The sequence below is a fragment of the Oncorhynchus masou genome, chromosome 21 (assembly GCF_036934945.1).
Source record: "Oncorhynchus masou masou isolate Uvic2021 chromosome 21, UVic_Omas_1.1, whole genome shotgun sequence".
NCBI classification, from domain to species: Eukaryota; Metazoa; Chordata; class Actinopteri; order Salmoniformes; family Salmonidae; genus Oncorhynchus; species Oncorhynchus masou.
The window spans coordinates 43,724,747-43,745,162 of record NC_088232.1 but is presented as its reverse complement, the minus strand read 5'-3'; the positions used below and the strand labels follow the sequence as shown (position 1 = coordinate 43,745,162).

Sequence of the window (20,416 nt, the reverse complement as noted above, 5' to 3'; positions counted from 1 at the left end):
TTGATTGGACATGATTTTGAAAGGCACACACCTGTCTATATAAGGTCCCACAGTTGACAGTCCATGTCAGAGCAAAAACCAAGCCATGAGGTTGATGGAATTGTCCATAGAGCTCCGAGACAGGATTGTGTCGGCATTGATCTGGGGAAAGGTACCAAAAATGTCTGCTGCATTGAAGGTCCCCAAGAACACAGTGGCCTCATTCTTAAATGGAAGAAGTTTGAAACCAAAAAGACTCTTCCTAGCAAGAAACCGATGGTCACTCTGACAGAGCTCCGGAGTCCGTCTGTGGAGATGGGAGAACCTTCAAGAAGGAAAACCATCTCTGCAGCACTCCACCAATCAGTCCTTTATGGTAGAGTGACCAGAGAGAAGCCACTCCTCAGTAAAAGGCACATGACAGCCTGCTTGGAGTTTGTCAAACGGCACCTAAAGGACTCTGACCATGAAACATGATTCTCTGGTCTAATGAAACTAAGATTGAACTTTTTGCCTGAACGCCAAGCGTCACGTCTGGAGGAAACCTGGCACCATCCCTATGGTGAAGCATGGTGGTGACAGCATCATGTTGTGCGGATAGTTTTCAGTGGCAGGGACTGGGAGACTAGTGAGGATCGAGGGAAAGATGAACGGGGCCAAGTACAGAGAGATCCTTGATGAAAACCTGCTCCAGAGCGCTCAGGACCTCCGACTGGGTTGAATGTTCACCTTCCAACAGGACAGCGACCCAAAGCACACGACCAAGTCAATGTGGGTGTGGCTTCAGTACAAGTCTCTGAATGTCCTTTGGTGGCCCAGCCAGAGGCCGGACTTGAACTCGATAGAACATCTCTGGAGAGACCTGAAAATAGCTGTGCAGTAACACTCCCCATCCAACTTGACAGAGTTTGAGAGGATCTGCAGAGAAGAATGGGAGAAACTCCCCAAATACAGATGTGCCAAGCTTGTAGCTTGTTTTTTTCTATGTCATTATGGGGTATTGTGTGTAGATTGATGAGGGGGAAAAACTATTTCATAAATTTTTGAACAATGCTGTATTGTGTCTTTCTGAATGCACTGTACATGTGGCTAACATTACGACTTTCAATTAGTTGACTATTAAGCCTTTAGTCAGCCTTTGTCCATACAGCAGGATGTTATCTTGTGAATCACATGAACTATCTCTTGCTGTCTCAGACTCTGAGCTTCTTGAAGAAGGCTGCTCCCTGCTCCAGTGATGTCATCTCAAATGGCTACTCTCGCTGCCTGATGTCCGGTCTGCTGTCCTCTCGTCTGGCTGACGTGCAGCCCTCCAGCCTCTCTCAGGTACACACACAGCTTCTGAGAGGTTGACGGTTATTCCTTTTTGCTGTACAAACTTTCCAGTGTCTAAAGGTTTTTAAGGACTATTTTATATATGTGAATGCATTAGCTCAATGTGCCGGACTCACTTCCTCTCTCTGGTCAGGAAGAGCAGTTGGACGCCATCTTGTCTACAGCCATAGAGACCAGCTCCTTGGGCCTGATCACCAGCTGTATCAAGCAGTGGACCGCTGAGGGTGAGACACTGCATAACAACACTGGCAGCCTGTTATTTAGATCAACCCTGGCTTCATCTCCTCTACTACATGTACACTGGTCCGAACACACACAACAGGTGAATCACTTTCAGATATTCATATCCTCGCAGATAGAGGAAAGGAGACGAGGTGACACAGACAGTTAGGGTTATTGAGATGCACCCCTAGATTGGATTTCTCTCTAATGTAATTCTCTCTAATTTCTCTGTGTGTTTGCTTCACAGAGCAACCAGGCTCTGCGGTGAACCTGCGCTACATTCTGGAGTGGGCCTGGGACAAGGTGGTTCACACCAAGGAGCAGCTGGATGGCATATGTGAGTGTTTCCTACCACAGTGATCAGCATGACACTCTGTCAACACCTTGTTGATCTTCTGGTTTACATTAAAAAGAATACTCATGGCTGCGTATTTGGTTGGTAACTAGCAACATGCAGCTGTGTTGTCATGTGATTTCCTCAAGCATTTTTGGATTTGATATGTTTTCCTTGGGCAATAGATTTTGTTATACGTGAGGAGGTCCAGCAATCTGGACTGTGTTTTCTGATTTCTGTCTGCCCTTATTCTTTGTCTCCCACCAGGTGCTCCCCTGTTTGACAGCTCATCTAACTTCACGGACTCCCCGACCCTTCAGCTGCTGCAGCACAGCCAGAGGCTACTGGGGAACCTCAGCACCATCTTCCACTGTCTGCTCAGAGAGGCACAGGAACTCACTCAGCGAGGTAAAGCCTAATTCAGACAAGGGGCACCGTTGCAAGGAGGCTTATTTATTTTAACGTTGAAGCACTGGTCGTTGACCGAGCAGAGCGGCTTGCGGTGCTCATGCACCTGAATTGCTTCTGTAGAGAAAATGTACAGCTTCTACCCCCAAACCATAAGACTCCCGAACACCTAATCAAATGGTTACCCAGACTGTTATCTATGCATAGTCACTTTAATAACTCTACATACATATTACCTCAACTAACCGGTGCCCCCACACAAGCTCTGTTCCCGATACACCCCTATATATAGTCTTGCTATTGTTATTTTACTGCTGTTACTTTTATTTCTTATTCTTGTAGGTATTTTTGTAATCTGCATTGTTGGTTAAGGGCCTGTAAGTAAGCATTTCACTGTGACGTCTACGCCTGTTGTATTCGGTGCATGTGACTAATAAAATGTCATTTGATTTATGTGCCTCTACTGACCATGTCATGATATGTCAGAATTGGGTGTTGTAATGCAGTTATTTGTGCAGGTCTGCTGGGTCTCATCAATAAGAATCTGGTGTCCAGCCTTATCTCTCAGTACGCCCAGGTGGTCCTCTGGTTCTGTCGGACTGGACTCCTGCCCGAGGGCTCCGGTAAGACCACATACTGTGGTAGCAGTTCAAACATTTAAGTTCAGTCCATATTCCATGCCACCTTTTGGAACATAGACCACTTTCACCATGTACACCAAAAGTAGTGTACGTCATAGTAAGTAGGGTGCCATTTCAGATGCGCTGCTAGAGATGTCCACTATTATAGGTTTGCAATAGTTTTAATTCCCCTGTCAACCAGATGAGGATGCTGTGCAGATCCCCCGGCCCTTCTACAGCTACTCTGTGAACCAGAACTACTACACCATCCGCAGAGAGGAGCTGCAGCAGCTCTCCAAGTGAGTGCTGTTCATATCATCCACGAGCTGGTACAGGACTGATAGTAAAACACATCAACAAGAAGAGACAGGAAAAGTTTAACTTAGTTCCCTCGGTGTCATTCTTCTGAAGATCTGTTTTTGTGATCTTGTATACGGTATGGGTGTTTCTCAAAATGCATACCACTGTGCTCCGAGCACGGCGCGTTGTGAGTATGAGTCCAAGTCAAAGTATCAAAATGGAGCACGAAGGGTCTTATCGAATGCATACTCCGTTTGAAAGCTTCGTCGGAAATGTATGCAAAGAAATATGACGCAACCAATTTTAAAATGATGCAACATGTCTTAATGTTTCCTATTCACATCTCATATGTTGCCTGACTACAGTGTTGTATCTTGATATGTTAATAAATATATGCTGTGTTCATTTTGGCATGTTTACCTGCCTACGTACCGTAGATCGCAAGCCCATAATAAGTTGTTGTATTAGTTAATGTGACGACTGTTGTTCATCGAATGGTTAAAAGTATCTAATTGCGTGATTAACTGAATCAAGCAATTATTAACTTGGGGCACCATGGGAGAACTAGTTTTTATTTAGTTTCTATTTCCCAAATTAACTCAAAGAATATCAGAATATCAGAATATCGATTTCACAACAGCCGCTAATTAACCAGTTGCCTCTAACAATCTCGTTCTGAACGAACGTCGTATAGACCGTGAATCTGCACGGATCCAGGTCTCACCAATGAGTTTGTACCACACCAATCTTAGTTGAATATTTATTTACTAAAAAGCTAAAATGATAATATCAGATACACATAGACAAAACACATTTATAGGCTATTGATTAGAACTTAGTATAACGGGCCAACACACGCTGGAATTGGATGCTAAGGGGGTCCGGCTTGAATTCACCTGCTTAGACACATCTACTCATCCGTAGCTTGGGTAGAAAATTATTTCTTTGTCTTCAAACTTGTTGCGTTCTGAGTTCCTTGACTTTTTAGACCTTGGCTGCAGCTTGGGTCACGGAGTCTCCTCTGTAAATTCTATACTCACAGGTTTTATACCCTTGGGTCAGAAGTGGGTGTAACCCCCTTTAGGGCAATTCTCTGGGCGTACCAAGTTAATGAGGCAAGGTCTAGATTTGACTCAAATCCAATTTTAGACAACTAACTTAACATTTCATCTTTACCAAAACATTCCCTTTGATTTGGACATTTTCCACACAACGTACAATGTATAAACATCAAACAGATACTAGGAAAACTCTTCACGTTACATTGTTTTCGTAATAACGTCATCTATTAACCTTTAATAACAAAACAAAAATGACATACATTTTCATATTCCATCTATCGTCATGACCACCATTGTGGCTGACGGAAACCATTGTTCCAAAGTCCCTTTATTTCATGTTTAATGTTCTGAGGCTGGTTCTCCATAGTGACGGGACAAAGGAATTTGTCTGTGGTCTGAGATTTACCAGGGGCATGAGGGGTCATAAAACCCCCACATCTTCAGACCCCGAGATCTCTCCTCCTCTGTTGGTGTTGAGAGAGAATCTGTAGGGTTGGTGGTCTCCTGTAACCTGACCTGGTCAGGACAGTCATGACAAAGTCAATAGGCCTAACTTGCTAGCTACTACTGTTAGCTTGATAGACACAAAGAATTGGTAGCTAGCTACCTACAAGTTTTTAATCTACCTTGCATAACATTCATTTTTGGTCACTTTTTGTTGTTTAACTATCTGGCTAGCTCGATTAGTACGATTCGCACACATCTAGCTGATAATTATGAAGTAAAACATTTACTTTTTGTATGTCTTGTTTTGTCTATTGTTGCCATTGTCCTGGCTGGATAAAGGTTCAGTGACTGGGGAGGTGCAGTGTAAGGTAATACATTTGGTGTGTGGGTGCTTGTCAAAGGGAATGTTTTATGTGTTCTCCAAACTCTTGTCCTCACAAGAACGTCCTCTGAGAATGAGAGTGTGCAGTGTGGTAGTATGCATATTGAGAAACACCCTATATTTGGTATGCATGTCTCATATTAGTGTCCATTTTCCTTCATGGTCCTACTGTGAAAGACTGTTTTGGGAAACTAATGCATTTCACGTAAGACCACCTCAACCACCATCAATATTTAGAATGAACCATCTGTTCTTCTCAGGGGGAAGTGGTGTGCAGACTGCCTGATGATTGACGGCTTAGTCGCCCAATGCGGTGATCGCTTGGTTGACCTGTGGAAACGGGACGAGGGCGGGACTGGACAGTATCCGCCACCTACGCTACACGTAAGCATTTGGTACCTGTGCATTCACGCGCACACAAACACACAGAGCCAAACAAGGATCTAACTTCCTACCTTGAGCACGTACTCTGAATGATTTCCATGGAATTCCATCTAGATGTAGACATAGTATAGCAGAAGCTAAAACACACCTAGTATTGATCTTCTCTCTGCTGTCCACAGGGCCTGCTGGATATTTACCTCCTGGAGAACATAGATGAATCTGCTAAGCATGCCATCGTATCCTTGCTCTGTACTGGGTTTTCTCGCAACCATCTTACTAAGTGTTCATATCAGGGAATTGGTTTGATTTTAAATGCTGTGTCCCGACCTTACACTCCTAACCCACACAAGTGCCTAGACTCGTGAAATCCACCTAACACATACAGACCCATTCTTCTACACACACACACACACACACACACACACACACACACACACACACACACACACACACACACACACACACACACACACACACACACACACACACACACAGACTATAGTGAAACAGAACACACTTCTTCTCTCTGTGTGAGCCTTGACCCCCCCCCCCCCCCCAGGTGATCTACCTGTTGTTGGATGTGATGTATTCCTTCCCCAACAAGAGCGGTGGGTCTGTGGAGTCCTTCCCCACTGCCTTCGCCATCCCCATCGGCCTGGTCAAACTGGTGCAGGGCTTCTGGCTGCTGGACCACCACGACCACCAGGTAGACGCGTGCACATATACAGGCCAGACAATACAGGGTTATAACCAGTCACATTTTAGAAGACTATATCTGGAAGTTAGCATTTAGCAAGGATAGTGTTTGGTTTGTGATGGGGCCTTTTCACCCGTAACTCAAACCTTGCATGTGGAATTTCAAATGTGTACAGTGAGTTATTTCATAGAATGATTCGTTGGTAGACGGATTACCAGGATGTGTACTCAAAGCATGCGCTGACCAACTGGCAAGTGTCTTCACTGACATGTTCAACCTCTCCCTGACCGAGTCTGTAATACCTGCATGTTTCAAACATATCACGATAGTCCTTGTGCCCAAGGAAGCGAAGGTAACCTGTCTAAATGATTACCGCCCCGTAGCACTCACATCGGTAGACATGAAGTGCTTTGAAAGGCAGGTCATGGCTTACATCAACACCATCACTCCAGAAACCCTGGACCCACTCCAATTCAACACATCTGCCATGCTGGTCCTCAACACTGGGGCCCCTCTGGGATGTGTGCTTAGTCCCCTCCTGTACTCCCTGTTCACCCACTGCTCGGCATCTGACCGTAAAGCGCCACAGAGGGTAGTGCATACGGCCCAGTACATCACTGGGGCCAAGCTTCCTGCCATCCAGGGCCACTATACCAGGCGATGTCAGAGGAAGACCATACAAATTGTCAGACTCCAGCCACCCAAGTCATAGACTGTTCTCTCTGCTACCACATGGCAAGCGGTACCGGAGTGCCAAGTCTAAGACCAAAAGGCTCCATAAAAGCTTCTACCCCCCCCAAGCCATAAGACTGCTCAACAATTAATCAAATGGCCACCCGGAATATTTACTTTGTTTTTACACTGCTGCTACTCGCTGTCTATCTATGCATAGTCAGTGTATAAATAACCTTGACTTAACCTTGACTTGCACATTGACCCGGTATCCCCTGTATATAGCTTCGTTATTGTTATGTGATTTTCTTTATTTATATTTATACTTTTGTTTATATAGTAAATATTTTTTCTTGTAAGTAATCACATTAAGGTTGTATTCGGTGCATGTAACAAATTTGATTTCATAAAAGTAGTGATAAAATGGTTTCATCTAGTTGACACCTGATCTTTGACCCTCTCCAGAACTCCCTGGAGATGCTGCTGCACCCCACCACCTCCCCGTCCCTGTGGGGCTGGCAGCATGATCGCATCCTGCAAGCTCTCATGTGCCAGGGGAAACACGGGATCGCCCTGCGCTACCTCCACGTTATGAAGCCCCCCCTCTCTTCCACCGCTCAGGTCCAGCTCTGCCTGGCTGTGCTGCTATACAACAGGTGACTGTTATAAGTGTGTGTGTGTGTGTGTTTGCTAGCATCCGTGCTAACAGTGACAGCATTGTGCTGTTTTTTTTTCTTCTTCCTGGTACAGTTAACACGTCTGTATAACCCCTCTCCGTGTAGGTGTCTAGTGGAGGCCTGGGCTATGCTTAGGCAGCACTCCAACAGCCTGAACACGGAGGAGTTGTTAAGTTTCCTCTACCAGACCTGTCAGGAGCTTGGCCTCATGAAGGAGCTGCTCAAACTGCCCCTGGGTCTGGCTGAACAAGTAGGATACCTTGTTCCCCCAACTTTCCTTTCTACCAGGGCAAAATCACGACCCTGGCATGCTCAACAATAAAAAAAAAAATGTAATGTGACAATCCCATCCCTGAAGATTTACCTGTTAGTTTGTTTGTTTGTTTGTGTGTGTGTAGGAGTGCTTGGAGAGGTTCCTGCAGGGTACAGGGGGTCTCCAGAACAGAGAGCTACTGATGATGCACTACCTGCAGCAGGCTAACTACGTCCCCGCCCTGCAGCTCAACCACACCCTCAAGATGAACATGGTGGTACGTTCACATTGAAATAAACTCATGTTTTATTTATACACTTCACCAATACAGAACATATGCTACGAGAAATGTTGTGCAGGTTCTTAGAAATAAGTCACCCTAACGTGTATGTGTTGATATGACATGTTGCATTATTGTGTAGTGTTGCTGAATTCTGCCCTTAATGTTTCCATTCCGTTCATATATCTGTTCTCCAGAACGAGAGGGATCCCAAGCTGAAGGAGAGAACCAAAACCAGGAACTCAATCCTGGACCAGTACGGGAAAGTTCTTCCTCGTGTCCAGAGGAAGCTGGCTACGGAAAGAGCGAAGCCATACCACCACCCCTCCACCATCCTCAGAGAGGGTACGTGACCTTGTCTCTCCTAGCTTCTTATTACACTGCTCTGTACACGCTTCAAGGTTAGATTTATGTTTTCAGCGTGACCCTTGACTTCGATAACGTGTGTTCTTCTTAGTGTCGCGGCCACAGCCGCTGTCGACCATCGCCAAGCGGTCGGCCAATGAGAACGTGCTGACCAGAGCGGCGTTCATCAACAGCGTCCTGTCGAAGATCGAGGAGGTGTGGGTGGGGAAGAACCCCACGCCCCAGTCCTCCCCACTCAAGAGGTGAGACCCCAACCACCCTGTCCCCAACCACCCTATCTGACTAAGATGTAAGTAAGTGGTAAAGATGGGTCATCCACCCCTGGATTTGATCTGTTCAATTAAGTTGTTTCCCTTCCCCTCTCCACGCCACCTAGCCCCAGGGCAGCGGAGGTGTTCTCCCCCTCCCGGGATCTGCCCGAGTCCTTCGTGGGCACGCCTATCACCATGGCCTCCAAGAGGAAGTCCAGGTACGACACACACCGAACCTCAACTTGACATAATCCCACCGAACTCAGACTGTCACGTTAATCATACATCCATGTCAATGAGAGGTTTGGGTGAAAGTATGTAAGATGAGCTATAAATGACATGCCACTAGTCTTTTGTGTAAAAGGTTTGACATGTTGATTTCAATACATCTGACATGCTTTCCTAACCCTTCCTCCTGTCCCAACCCCCAGGGTGCTGGACCTAGTGGTTCACCCCTCTCAGACCACTCCTCCAGAGGGGGCACGACCCCTGCTGACACCCCCTAGGGCAGCTAGCTCCTGGAACCTCCCCAAAAGCATCAACAAGGCCCCTGAGCTCAGCCTGCTGCAGACCCCACAGGTGGTCAAGGTAAGACCCAGACAAAAGGGGAGGGTGTCGACTGTCCCCACTGTCACACATGCTCCCACATCCTAGACACTGATGCTCACTGCACGATGACTGGAAATCCCCTAGTTTTATAGTTTGGTTGGGAATGAACTCTAACTCCTACTAGAAGTCACATGGTCCTGAAAACCACTGTGTCTGAGACCTAAGCCTGCTGCAGTGGGTTGTCAACTGTGTGTTTGAAACTCCAATGGTTGTTTCTTTCCCGTAGCGAGCGCGAGCCCTGGCAGCGTCCGGCCCCTTGTTCTCGGCCTTCACCCCTCAGTCCATCCTGAGGAGCAGCCTGCGCCCCACCCCCGTGGCCACCCCCTCTGCCTCTCCCGGGCGCTCTGTCACCCCCACTGTGCCCCAAGGAGAGCCGCATCACCTTCATCGAGGAGACTGCCTCGCAGTCAGAGAAAGGCACCCTCCACTGGAGCAATGGGGTAAGACCACCTGGACCACTGGACCTTATTTAGCAACATAACAGTGGAATTGAGAGTCTTTCTTATGAACAAACAAACTTTTCAGATACTTTACCCTTGTGTACCATGTTAATGATTTGTTTTGTACTCTACAGATCGCAACCGAGAATGAGATTAGCCTGCTGACCAGAGGCTCTCCACTGTCAAAGGCTGGACCTGAGGCCTGGACCTCACACTCTGCTGACTATGATGAGGAAGAGCAGGAAGAGGTGGAGGAGGTGAAGGTGGCACATGTGAAGTTCCTGCAACCACCGGTCCGCGAGCCCTCACCAGAGAGGGGAGAGTCTGAGAGCGGCTCCTCTGTCGTGGGAACTGCATTGCCTAGCACGTTGCCAGGACGACTCAGCCTAGGCTTGGAGACGAGCCAGGCCTCTGTCCTTTCAACGGACACCACGCTGGAGTTCCATGATGCACCTCTGCCTGAAGACCTGGAGATGGAGGCGCTTCAACATCCAGCCAATGAGGTCACAGATGATGAAGTGGTGATTAACCTCAAAACTCAAGCAGTACTGGAAGCCCCACTCTCAAAGGAGGAAGTGCAGCCTGCAGCAGCCAATGAGCTGACTCTACTCCTGCCACTGGAGGAAGGGCAGAACAAGGACCCGGAAGTAAAAGAAGAGGCGGTCAGCAGAGAAGTGGAGCTGGACCAGGAAGTAGGGGAGATGGAGGTCAGCCCTGACCAAGAGCCTAAGGCTGAAAAGGAAGTTTTAGTCCAACCAAGGGTCACACAGGCAGTAGAACCAACTCCTGACACGGAGGTGGTTGAGGAATCTAACCTTCACCAGGAAGTTATTGATATTGAGGTGGAGACTGCGGAGGTGGTGGAGGAGGAGACTCCCAAAGAGGATGAATCTCAACCCACTGAACCAATGAAACCTGTGGATGCCACAGAACACACTGGTGAGGGTTCCACCCACCTGTGAGGACATCACTCAGCCAGCATCTTACAGATGCTCCAGTAGACAAATTAAATACATTACATTCATGTCCTGCTTGGTTTCAGCTCTGTGTAGATGGTGTCAAATTATTCAAACCTGTGTAGTCTGAGGCAAAGTGAACACCAAAAATGTGCGTTCAATCAAAAACGTTAATGTTTTTGAGGAACAGTTTAGATTATCCTCACTGTGCAAAGGCATGACCGTTTGAGGTGATTTACACTATGATAATGTACTGAGGACCTGTGAGGGGGAGCTCAGTGCAGGTAACTCCAACCACCGTGAGATGAAGTGACCGAGATAAACCTAACCACATTGAAATATTAAGCTTGGAAGAGTTTTACCCAGACAGGACTCATCTTGATGCAGTTGATTTTAAACCTGGTTGATTCCTCTCTTGCTCTTGTAGATCTGGATGAGTTTGTGGAGCGCCATCTGTTTGGCAACGACCTGTCTCCTCCCCTGACCCGCTCGGGCATCCACAAGGCTTCTGACAACTGGACATCCTTCAACAGGTACGTCCTGAAACGCATCCCAACAATATTGGTTGTGTATGTGCTTACAACCATTTATTGATATTAAACCTCCTCTCTCTCCCCTGGGCAGTGAGCCGGTGTGTGACGTGGTAAAGGAGGAGTCTACTCCTACAGCCGTCCCCCTGGCCCTCACCACCCAGAAGTCTCTGGTGTCCGTAGCCACCTCAGACCCCACGGGCACCGACTCCCAATGTGAGTGACCTCTCACCTCTTGCTCATGACTGTTTTATTTGTCACATACATTGACTTCTAGGTCATGCGATTAGAGATCTAACACGGGCTCACTGTACGAGCTACAACCACAAATGATTTTGTGTTTTTATTGGCTGGCAGCAGAATTGACACCTCTCTGGGCTAATACCGACCAATAATGGTCTGGAATGCTCATAATTAGAAATGCACGATATATCGGTGAACATACCGGAATCTGACGGTATCAGTTAAAAATACCAACATCGGTATCATCCGGTGTCTAGTTTAACGCCGATGTTAAAAACCGATGTCAAAGGTACCGTGCATACATGACGTAATAACGGCACGTAAAATGTTGCTCTGCATGTGCAACACATCATTCCTAACCTAGCCCACAATGTCTGCTGTGTCGATCGAAGAGGAAGAACATTTCAGCGAGACAACTCAAAGGTGAAATCCATTAAAGGCAAGATGATGGGATTCACTGCCCTTGACAATCACCCGGAGTTACACAGTAATAGCGTCACTGCTATGAGCTTCACGACAATCAAACTATGGAACGCCGTTTGGGTTTTTGCGTGTCAAAAAATATATAGTAGCACTGTCAATGCTGTAAAGTCTGCAAACAAGCAAACACCGGCCACGAACAATGTTTACAATACCGCGTTGGTAATGAAGCATCATTGGTTCAACCATAACTGGGGTAGCTAGCTTTAGCTTGGTACCTAGCTAGCACCAATACAACCAGCCTGAAAACAATGACCAGTACAAACTGTGGTCTTTTTCATTATTCTTAGCAACGATTTTGGAATCCTTGTAAGTATTAGCTTGGTTGCCACTTGTTCTCCTTTTGAAATTGAACTTCAGTTCATGAACATACATGGCTGACCAGCTACTTAACTCAGTTGCCCAATGCTAACGTTGTATGCAGCCAGCTAGCTTCATCTGGCTAATGAGGCTCGACCTGACTGTGTTATGTATTGTGAAGCTCGCCACAATAAGGATTAGGCACAATAGTGGAGTTTGCGGTTTTCCTTAAATAAAAGTATTTCATTGACAGTGATGTAAATGAATACAATAGTAGAATTGTGTGTGTGACTTATTTATCTAGGAAAGTCAGGTAAGAACAAATTCTTATTAACAATGAGGGTCCGGACAACACTGGGCCAATTGTGCGCCGCCCTATGGGACTCCCAATCCCGGCCGGATGTGATACAGCCTGGATTCAAACCAGGGACTGTAGTGACGCCTCTTGCACTGATGCAGTGCCCTAATAATGTTCCACTGATGTGAAGGTGAATTAACTATTTAACTGTACTAGAATGCTTAAATGGCCGTAAATAATGTAAATATCTTATCAGTATTGTTTTTTTTTTGGCAAGGAAATATTGGATATCGGTATCGGGCAAAAATGTCATCGGTGCATCGCTACTCATAATAGCTAATGTTACCTTTAGTGAGTGTGTTTGATGGGGCTCTTCCCTCCCTGTAGCTGTGGTGAGCCTGAACGACAGTGACGAACTTTCTAGTTCTGTGTTGGAGGATGATGAAGATGAGTCAGATGGTCCTGCTGAGCAGGACTCGGGCAGCGAGGTGGAGGTCATCGAGGAGGTGCAGGGGAACGGGAGGCAGCGAGCCACCTTGCCGCCCCCCTCTCTCTTCCTGGACCAGCTCCCGCAGCCACACCCCCAGTTCCTGCCTGCACTATCGGAGCAGGATGCAGCTGTGCTCTCATTGGTCACCACAGAGGCAGACCTAAAGGTAAAACAGTGACTGTCTTAGGATTTCATAACTCAGTCATGTAAGCAGTGTGGACCTAAATGCTGTGGGTGACGGATGTTAAAAGTTGCACTTTTTGAAAAGGGGGTGAAAGTATCTCGTCGGTTTTGCTCTATAAATGTTCTCATGCTTCTGTGTGTTTCCCCTACAGATGGTGGAGGATGACCTAGAGGGGGAGGTGGTGATGGTGAGGCTGGGGGTAGGAGGAGACGAGGCAGAGGGGGTTTGCTACACAGAGCTGAAGCCCTCCACCACCCTGCTGGTTCCTCTGGAGCTGGTGGAGGGGCATGCCCTGGCTGACGGCGCCCACCTGGGGCTCATTGAGGTGGGGGAAGGCAGCCAACCAGAGGTAGCCACCTCTGGAGCCCACAGCAGCTTCTCTCTGATTCTGGAGGATGGGGATGACGATGCAGACACGGTACCACTCGAACCCAGTAAGCATCTGACCACAGAGGATGCAGGTGGAACGTCTGAGACGCCTGTGACCTACCCAGAGGTCATCTGCCTGGGTACGGACAACCAGGACACCCCCCTGGCTGCAGCTGAGCCCCTGCAGGAGCAGAAGGCTGAGATGGACACCCTGGAGGGGATGGACACCCTGGAGGGGATCATGGATAGCTGGACGGAGGCAGAGACTGGTGGAACTGAGGCCATGTCAAAGGAGAATGTTCCTCTAGTCACGGACGTCCTGCCTGAATCCTTTGAGGCTAAACCAGCCAGATCAGCTGAAAATGTTGACACAGACCATGTAGAAGAGCCAGATGAGGTCCCTGCTGACTCTGAACCAACCAAAGCAGAAGAGGCGTCACCAGTCCTGGATGAGAGTGAGCAGCCGAACGGAGCGTTGGAGGAAACTGAAGAGATGACCATGGAAGAGGAGACTCTCTCGTGTGCTCGTCGAAAGGAGGAGATGCAGGCAGACGTTGTTGAGCTAGAAGAAGAGCGAGAGGAGCCTGTCTCTGTCCCTGCAGACCAGCCTCTGTCTCAGGTAGAAAGCAATGGATCCATCCAGTCAGACAACCATGAACCTGTCCAGGGCGAAGCCATAAGTGAGTTGGCAGCCATACTTGAAGAAGAAGCAGCTCAAACCGGAAAGCTCTCTATAGCCAGTGTGGAGGAGAGGAACCCGGACAAGACCTCCAACAGCCAGTCTAAGTCTGTGGAGGAAATCTCAGTGGGGGTCAGGAAAGCCCCGTCCACTCCGACGCGCAGGACAACCAACCAGAGGAAGATGGTGAAGTTTACCTCAGTGGAGGCGGTGAGGCCTGGGTCAGAGGACGAGAGGCCGGCGGGACAGACTGAGATAGAGACAGACGCTCAAGTTCCAATCACACCCAGACGGATCACCAGGAGCTGCCGTCACAGCCAGGACTTCGGAGTTCCCGTCACACCTCGCCGAAGCGCTCGGAAAACTGAATCCCAGCCAGAACAGGAGCCTTGGAGAGAGCAGGAGGAGAGGAAAAGGGAGGAAGAGGTCCCGGCGGCAACTGTGGTCCTCTCAAAGGCCAGCCCAACCAAGCGGCGCACTCCACAGAAGGCCACTCCAAGGACGGGAACCCGCCAGACCAGGAACACCCAGGTGGGGAGCAACAGAGAGCCAACAGCCATGGATGAAACAGCCAACCAGGTGTCAGTTCAGTCTGTTACACGCAGTGCTAGGAAGAGCACAACTGGAACCAAGACCCCAGCCGCCCATACTCAGTCGGTGTTCCCTGAGGAGGAAGAGAAGGGGAACGATGAAAGGGCCAAACAGCCCAGCAGTCCAGGCAGGGTGACCCGCAAATCGACCCGTGCGGGCGTGACCCTCGCCCTTTTCACAGAGGAAGTGGTTGCCCTGACCCCTCCCCGCAGCCGGAGGAAGACGAGGGGTGAAGACACCGCTGAGAAGACGCCCTCCGCACTCGCCCTGGATGACCCGCCCCTCAGCGTCTACCGTCGACCAACCAGGAGCCGCCTGTGGAACCACCAGGAGGAGGACCTTCCCCTGTTGGAGACGCCGCTGGAGGTGGTCTCCGGAACGCCGGTGGCCGACGCCCTCATCCAGAGACTCCGTGACGAGGAGGTCAAGAGGGAAGTGGTTGAGGCCCCGGTCATCACAGAGATGGTGAGAGTCAAGAGGAGAGTCACCAGGTCGTTGGATCAGCGGTCGCCCTCTCCACTCCCGATGGGAGACATCATGGTGCCCGAGGCCGACCAGGGAAGCCCCGTCAGGGGCTCGTTCATCTACTCACCACCTCGAAGGAGAACCAGAGGTAACTTGCTCCTAATTTGTTAGCACATTTGCCTGTCAGACTTTGGTAAGAAGAGGAAGGTTATTCTGTGTTTGTTCTGGCTTTCTTTCACACCTTTCATCTTCTGTCTGATAGGTAGGAGAGTAGAGTCTCCCGGTCAGAATGACGCGCCTGCGCCTCCTGTTACTCGTACCAGGCGACCGGCGGACACCACTGCAGCACAGCCTGATAACAAGGTCAGTTGATCACGTCCTTTAGACTGATGTTAGACAAGACGGGACTGGCCGGTTCCATTTGCCTCCATAGCCCTCCCTCAGCCACTACTTTAGTGTTCACAGGTTTAAATGGACTGTCTAGGTTTACACAATATGGTGGAGATGGTTTCTCCGACTAGCCCTCAAATACAATAACTGGTTCCTTTGGCATATTACTCACCTATCCCTATCCAGAGGCTGTGTTCACAGATACATGGTCATTTGCTACATGTCAGGTTGCTGTTAGCTAAAACCAGAGCTTAGTCTCTGACTATGTCTTTCTATTGCTCAGGAAAAGAACTCATCAGAAGACGATGTGGAGAAAGAGACGGCTGCTGCTAAAACCAAAGCACCCAAGAGGCGAACAACCAAGTAAGTTCTGTTGACATACTGCCATCGGCGTTCCTCTAGTCAAAGCCGTCTAGTGTATTTGTGCCCCAACCCGCCAGGACTTGACATTAGCTCTTGTCTGGGACAGTAAATAAATTGGCGGACAAGAAGAATATACCAGTTTTTTTAAAGTTTTTTTTATCGCACAATATCAAACAATTACACAGATCAGAATTGCACCAGAGGGGCCAACAGTGGAATAATATTACAATCTATTTTTCATGTACATAAAAAAAGCCTACAGGTCAAAGTGTAGGTGATATGCATATTGGCTACAGCCTTATGTCCAAACAGATGTTGACATGAGTGAGGCGCCAGAAAATGTAGCTGAACTTTAATGAGACGTTTAGTTAAATAAATATAGGTTAAACTGCAGTCATTTTTGACAAATATAATGAAGGATAATTAACGTCTAAGATTCTGTCGTCATACTCGAGGCTCGGTTCATTCAGATCAAATGGTCACAAAACCGGAGAGTGAAGGACAGGGCCTGTTGCGCACCGCATCACCCAACTTGAATCAGAGTGGAGGTGGTCAGCATTTCGAAAGTATTTCACCATAAACTTAATTGTTTCAAATATGGACGATTTGTCATGCAGCATATTGTTTCAAAGTAGCCTGGCCAAAATACAACAACATAAATGTTGAGGGAATTATTTAATAAACACGTAATATGCCATTTAAACCAGCATTTTTCTCTGTTCTATTGGTTTTCAAAAACATTCTTTTATTGTCCAGCAGCAAAAGGCATAATCCTAGTCATTATTAAACTGTGCTAGTTGATGATAATCCTAGTCATTAGTAAACCGTGCTAGTTGATGATAATCCTAGTCATTATTAAACCGTGCTAGTTGATGATAATCCTAGTCATTATTAAACCGTGCTAGTTGATGATAATCCTAGTCATTATTAAACCGTGCTAGTTGATGATAATCCTAGTCGTTAGTAAACTGTGCTAGTTGATAATCCTCATCATATTAGTAACCTGTGCTAGTTGATGATAATCCTAGTCATTAGTAACCCGTTCTAGTTGATGATAATCCTAGTCATTATTAAACCATGCTAGTAACCCTAGTCATTAGTAACCCGTTCCAGTTGATGATAATCCTGGTCATTATTCTAGTTGATGATAATCCTAGTCATTATTAAACCATGCTAGTTGATGATAATCCTAGTCATTATTAAACCGTGCTAGTTGATGATAATCCTAGTCATTATTAAACCGTGCTAGTTGATGATAATCCTAGTCGTTAGTAAACTGTGCTAGTTGATGATAATCCTAGTCATTAGTAACCCGTTCTAGTTGATGATAATCCTAGTCATTATTAAACCGTGCTAGTTGATGATAATCCTAGTCATATTTGTAAACCGTGCTACTTGATGCATCTTTCGGTTTCTCCTCTTAATGTCTAAAAAATATTTCAATCGGTCACATGAAGCCACTAGTCTGAGCGGTGCGTTTTTGAAAACAGTTTTTTCTGCAAATTGTATTTTAGAACATTCGTACTTAATCAACAGCCATGTGCTCATTGTTGAGCTGCTTATATGAAGAAAATACAACAGTTTAAGCTAAACGGTCTGATCGATTTCTCTCTAGTCTTTTACATTTTTCATATGTGCAGTGGTTATATCAATTTTGGATCTGTCGTCCCACAACCGTCCCAGAGTCTGTTTTCAATTGTAGACATATTTTTTTATGGGACATTCTTTATTCATTTAATTAAGATGTAAAGTATGTGGTTGTAGTGTTGCAATATTTTATAGCCTACCAAGGGTGGCCAACCATACTACAGGAGAGTCTTGTAAATGGGCAGTGTTGTGTTTTTAGACATGCTTGAATATGCAAAGAATCCAATGGGCAGTGTAGTCTACATTTTTGTTTGATTCTCTACCATATAAAAAATATAGTACGCCATTTTATTTTGTAAAGTGCTGTTACAGACCTAGAATGTTTGGGGGTGACAAATGACTGGAGATTCTGTCCTATTTGTCCAAAGCACAAATGGCAAAAAAAATTGTCGCACCCTGCTCACTCTATCAGTTTGTTCCAGAAGTCACGAGATGACCTTTTCTCTCTTACTCTCCCCCAGGCGTAATGCAGCGCCCCCTCCCCCAGCCAAGGTGGATTTCATCTCTCCTATGCCCAGCCCGGCCAAGCCCGCCCCGCGCACTACGAGGAGGCTGGTGGAGGAGAACGATGCCCCAGCCTCCCGGATGAACCTCCGACGCAAACGAGTGCTGGAGGCAATCTTCCCCAAACCAGTCACCCGCAGGAAGAAACTATGATCGGATGCCAATTTAGCCCTGAACAAACTACAGCATCAACTTGGAATCTTACAGATGGTCAGAACTCATAGGGTGAATCTCCTCGTCTCCTTTCCTTCAACTGCCCTGACAAATAGGATGGGGGAAAGTAGTATAGTGCCTGCTGGGTATTTGCTTTTCAATACACTATAACGCAGATGAAGAAAAGGAGACAGAGGAATCCATTCTAGAGATGCATCTGTGGACTGGACTCCGAACTTTACTCTGAGGAAACTATTTTATTCAGATTTTCTTTTAATGGTTACAGCCTGTTTGTTTTTTTTTGTATTTAAGACACAACCAGTGGAGAACATTTTTTTTAAATGAATTAAGCAAATTTAATTGGATATTGATAAAATAATTTTCTATAAATTATTGTTATGTTTACAGAGCGGAAGACTGGGGGACTTGAACACCAAAAAAGTGTTTTTTATTTCTGGAGAATTCTTAAATTTCTATAAATTGATGCGTATGTAAATAGTCTCTTTTGCCATGTTATGAATAAAGTTGAATACTTGTGAATGATCTGTGCTAAATTTTAGTGTTTTGAAAATGTTTGGCTCATAATCACGATGCCAATATCAGCCTTAAGACAATTATTTAACAGTTAATTGCTGTTTTTCGAGTGATTTAATTTGTAATGATTTGGATTATTTGGCTTTTTTTCCTGTACTGTATCACTAACATGTATATAACCTACACAGTAAATCCACTGGGGCTGATGAGGCTTGTTTTAAGGTCATTTGACCAGCATAACAAGCCGATGAATGTAGAACGTCTTATTTTCCACGACTGCTCTTTGACAATATGGTAAAGCTGAAGTATTTCATTGAGACTGTGTGGATTTCTTGTCTCTGTCCAATGTTCTGCTCTTACCAGTAAGCAATAAGAAGCAAGTAGTAAGACTTGATCCAGATTGGCTAGAAACCTTGATTGTGTACATTTAGTAGTGGGGCACGAGTATTTGAATTGTCCCATTTTGACTTATGACCAATTTAAGGTCAGGGTCAGATCGAGCTAGATAAGAGAATTGAAATGGGGCAATCATGGGCCCAAAATGGCAGTATAAGACTGATGGGGACTGAGGGTTCAGGAAGGTATTAATATTGGCTCATATGACAAAAGTCAACTGTGTGTATCAGTAATCTAACTTTTATAAAGTTTAGTGTGTTTAGTGTTAGATTCTAATTCTCAGAGTAAAACACTCGACGGACACTATAAACACTAACCAAGTTTAATTCTTCCCAGAGGGTCAATACAGCTGCATTAGACAGACATTTTCACACTGCTGGTATTTAACCCTTCCTCATTGGATGAGTCTCCTACACATCTGTACAAACATCATTCTTTACTGCTTGGCAGGACACTAGGTGACCTGACCTCAACCCCCCCCCCCCCCATCACTAATCCATGGCTCCCTCCCCTTATCAATTCCTGCCATGTAATCGCTTCCCTGCACTCAACATATTCCAAGCTTTGTTGCACACACTATATACCTTCCTCCTATAACCGTTAACTTCTAAACCTCAGCACTCCATCAGTGACATGAAGAGGTATATTTCATTCTCCGAACCCAACACTAGCCTTTCTCGATAAATGGCTGTGCGTGTCAGTAGCCTTCCTGAAAAACAACCTTTCTTTGATAAAAGGTGTGTGTGTCTATAATTCATACAGGGAGATGCAGATTGAAAGTGAGGTTACTTAGCTACTCCCCTCGGCTGCATCTCAATAGTCTATAATGGTCTTCACGTGTTTTCTCCATCTGCACTATCTGGAAATAAATGCTTGGTGAAAGCAACATGGATGATGACTGCACAGGAGCAACAGATCAATAGACACCCCGCCCAGGACCCACGCAGAGAAGACCTACAGCCCAATACACCTCCCCCAAGTCAACCATGCCCACACCCCATTTAGGCCCCCTCAGATCAGACCTTTGCCCCTCCTGCCCACCCCATGTACCCTACCCCCTCAAAGAGGGCCTCAACATGGCAGTCAGACATACGCCCAGGTCGTGAGTGTGCAAACAGACCCAACCC

General features: G+C 46.5%; 1 protein-coding gene across 1 annotated transcript in view; it reads left to right on the top strand.

The window, feature by feature from the left end:
- Nucleotides 1-19,210, top strand: part of LOC135508384 (protein ELYS-like) — a 30,024-nt gene extending 10,814 nt beyond the window's left edge. The window contains 26 exon segments of the mRNA XM_064928527.1: nucleotides 1,177-1,305; nucleotides 1,448-1,538; nucleotides 1,784-1,873; nucleotides 2,138-2,278; nucleotides 2,797-2,901; nucleotides 3,101-3,197; nucleotides 5,349-5,472; nucleotides 5,652-5,708; nucleotides 6,032-6,178; nucleotides 7,307-7,497; nucleotides 7,624-7,768; nucleotides 7,917-8,048; nucleotides 8,249-8,396; nucleotides 8,509-8,659; nucleotides 8,794-8,886; nucleotides 9,100-9,256; nucleotides 9,504-9,637; nucleotides 9,639-9,717; nucleotides 9,852-10,656; nucleotides 11,101-11,206; nucleotides 11,298-11,419; nucleotides 12,912-13,180; nucleotides 13,350-15,450; nucleotides 15,565-15,665; nucleotides 15,976-16,055; nucleotides 18,164-19,210. Of these exon segments, the coding sequence (XP_064784599.1) occupies nucleotides 1,177-1,305; nucleotides 1,448-1,538; nucleotides 1,784-1,873; nucleotides 2,138-2,278; nucleotides 2,797-2,901; nucleotides 3,101-3,197; nucleotides 5,349-5,472; nucleotides 5,652-5,708; nucleotides 6,032-6,178; nucleotides 7,307-7,497; nucleotides 7,624-7,768; nucleotides 7,917-8,048; nucleotides 8,249-8,396; nucleotides 8,509-8,659; nucleotides 8,794-8,886; nucleotides 9,100-9,256; nucleotides 9,504-9,637; nucleotides 9,639-9,717; nucleotides 9,852-10,656; nucleotides 11,101-11,206; nucleotides 11,298-11,419; nucleotides 12,912-13,180; nucleotides 13,350-15,450; nucleotides 15,565-15,665; nucleotides 15,976-16,055; nucleotides 18,164-18,359 (5,991 nt within the window). The 3' untranslated portion in view covers nucleotides 18,360-19,210.
- Nucleotides 19,211-20,416: the final 1,206 nt, after the last annotated feature.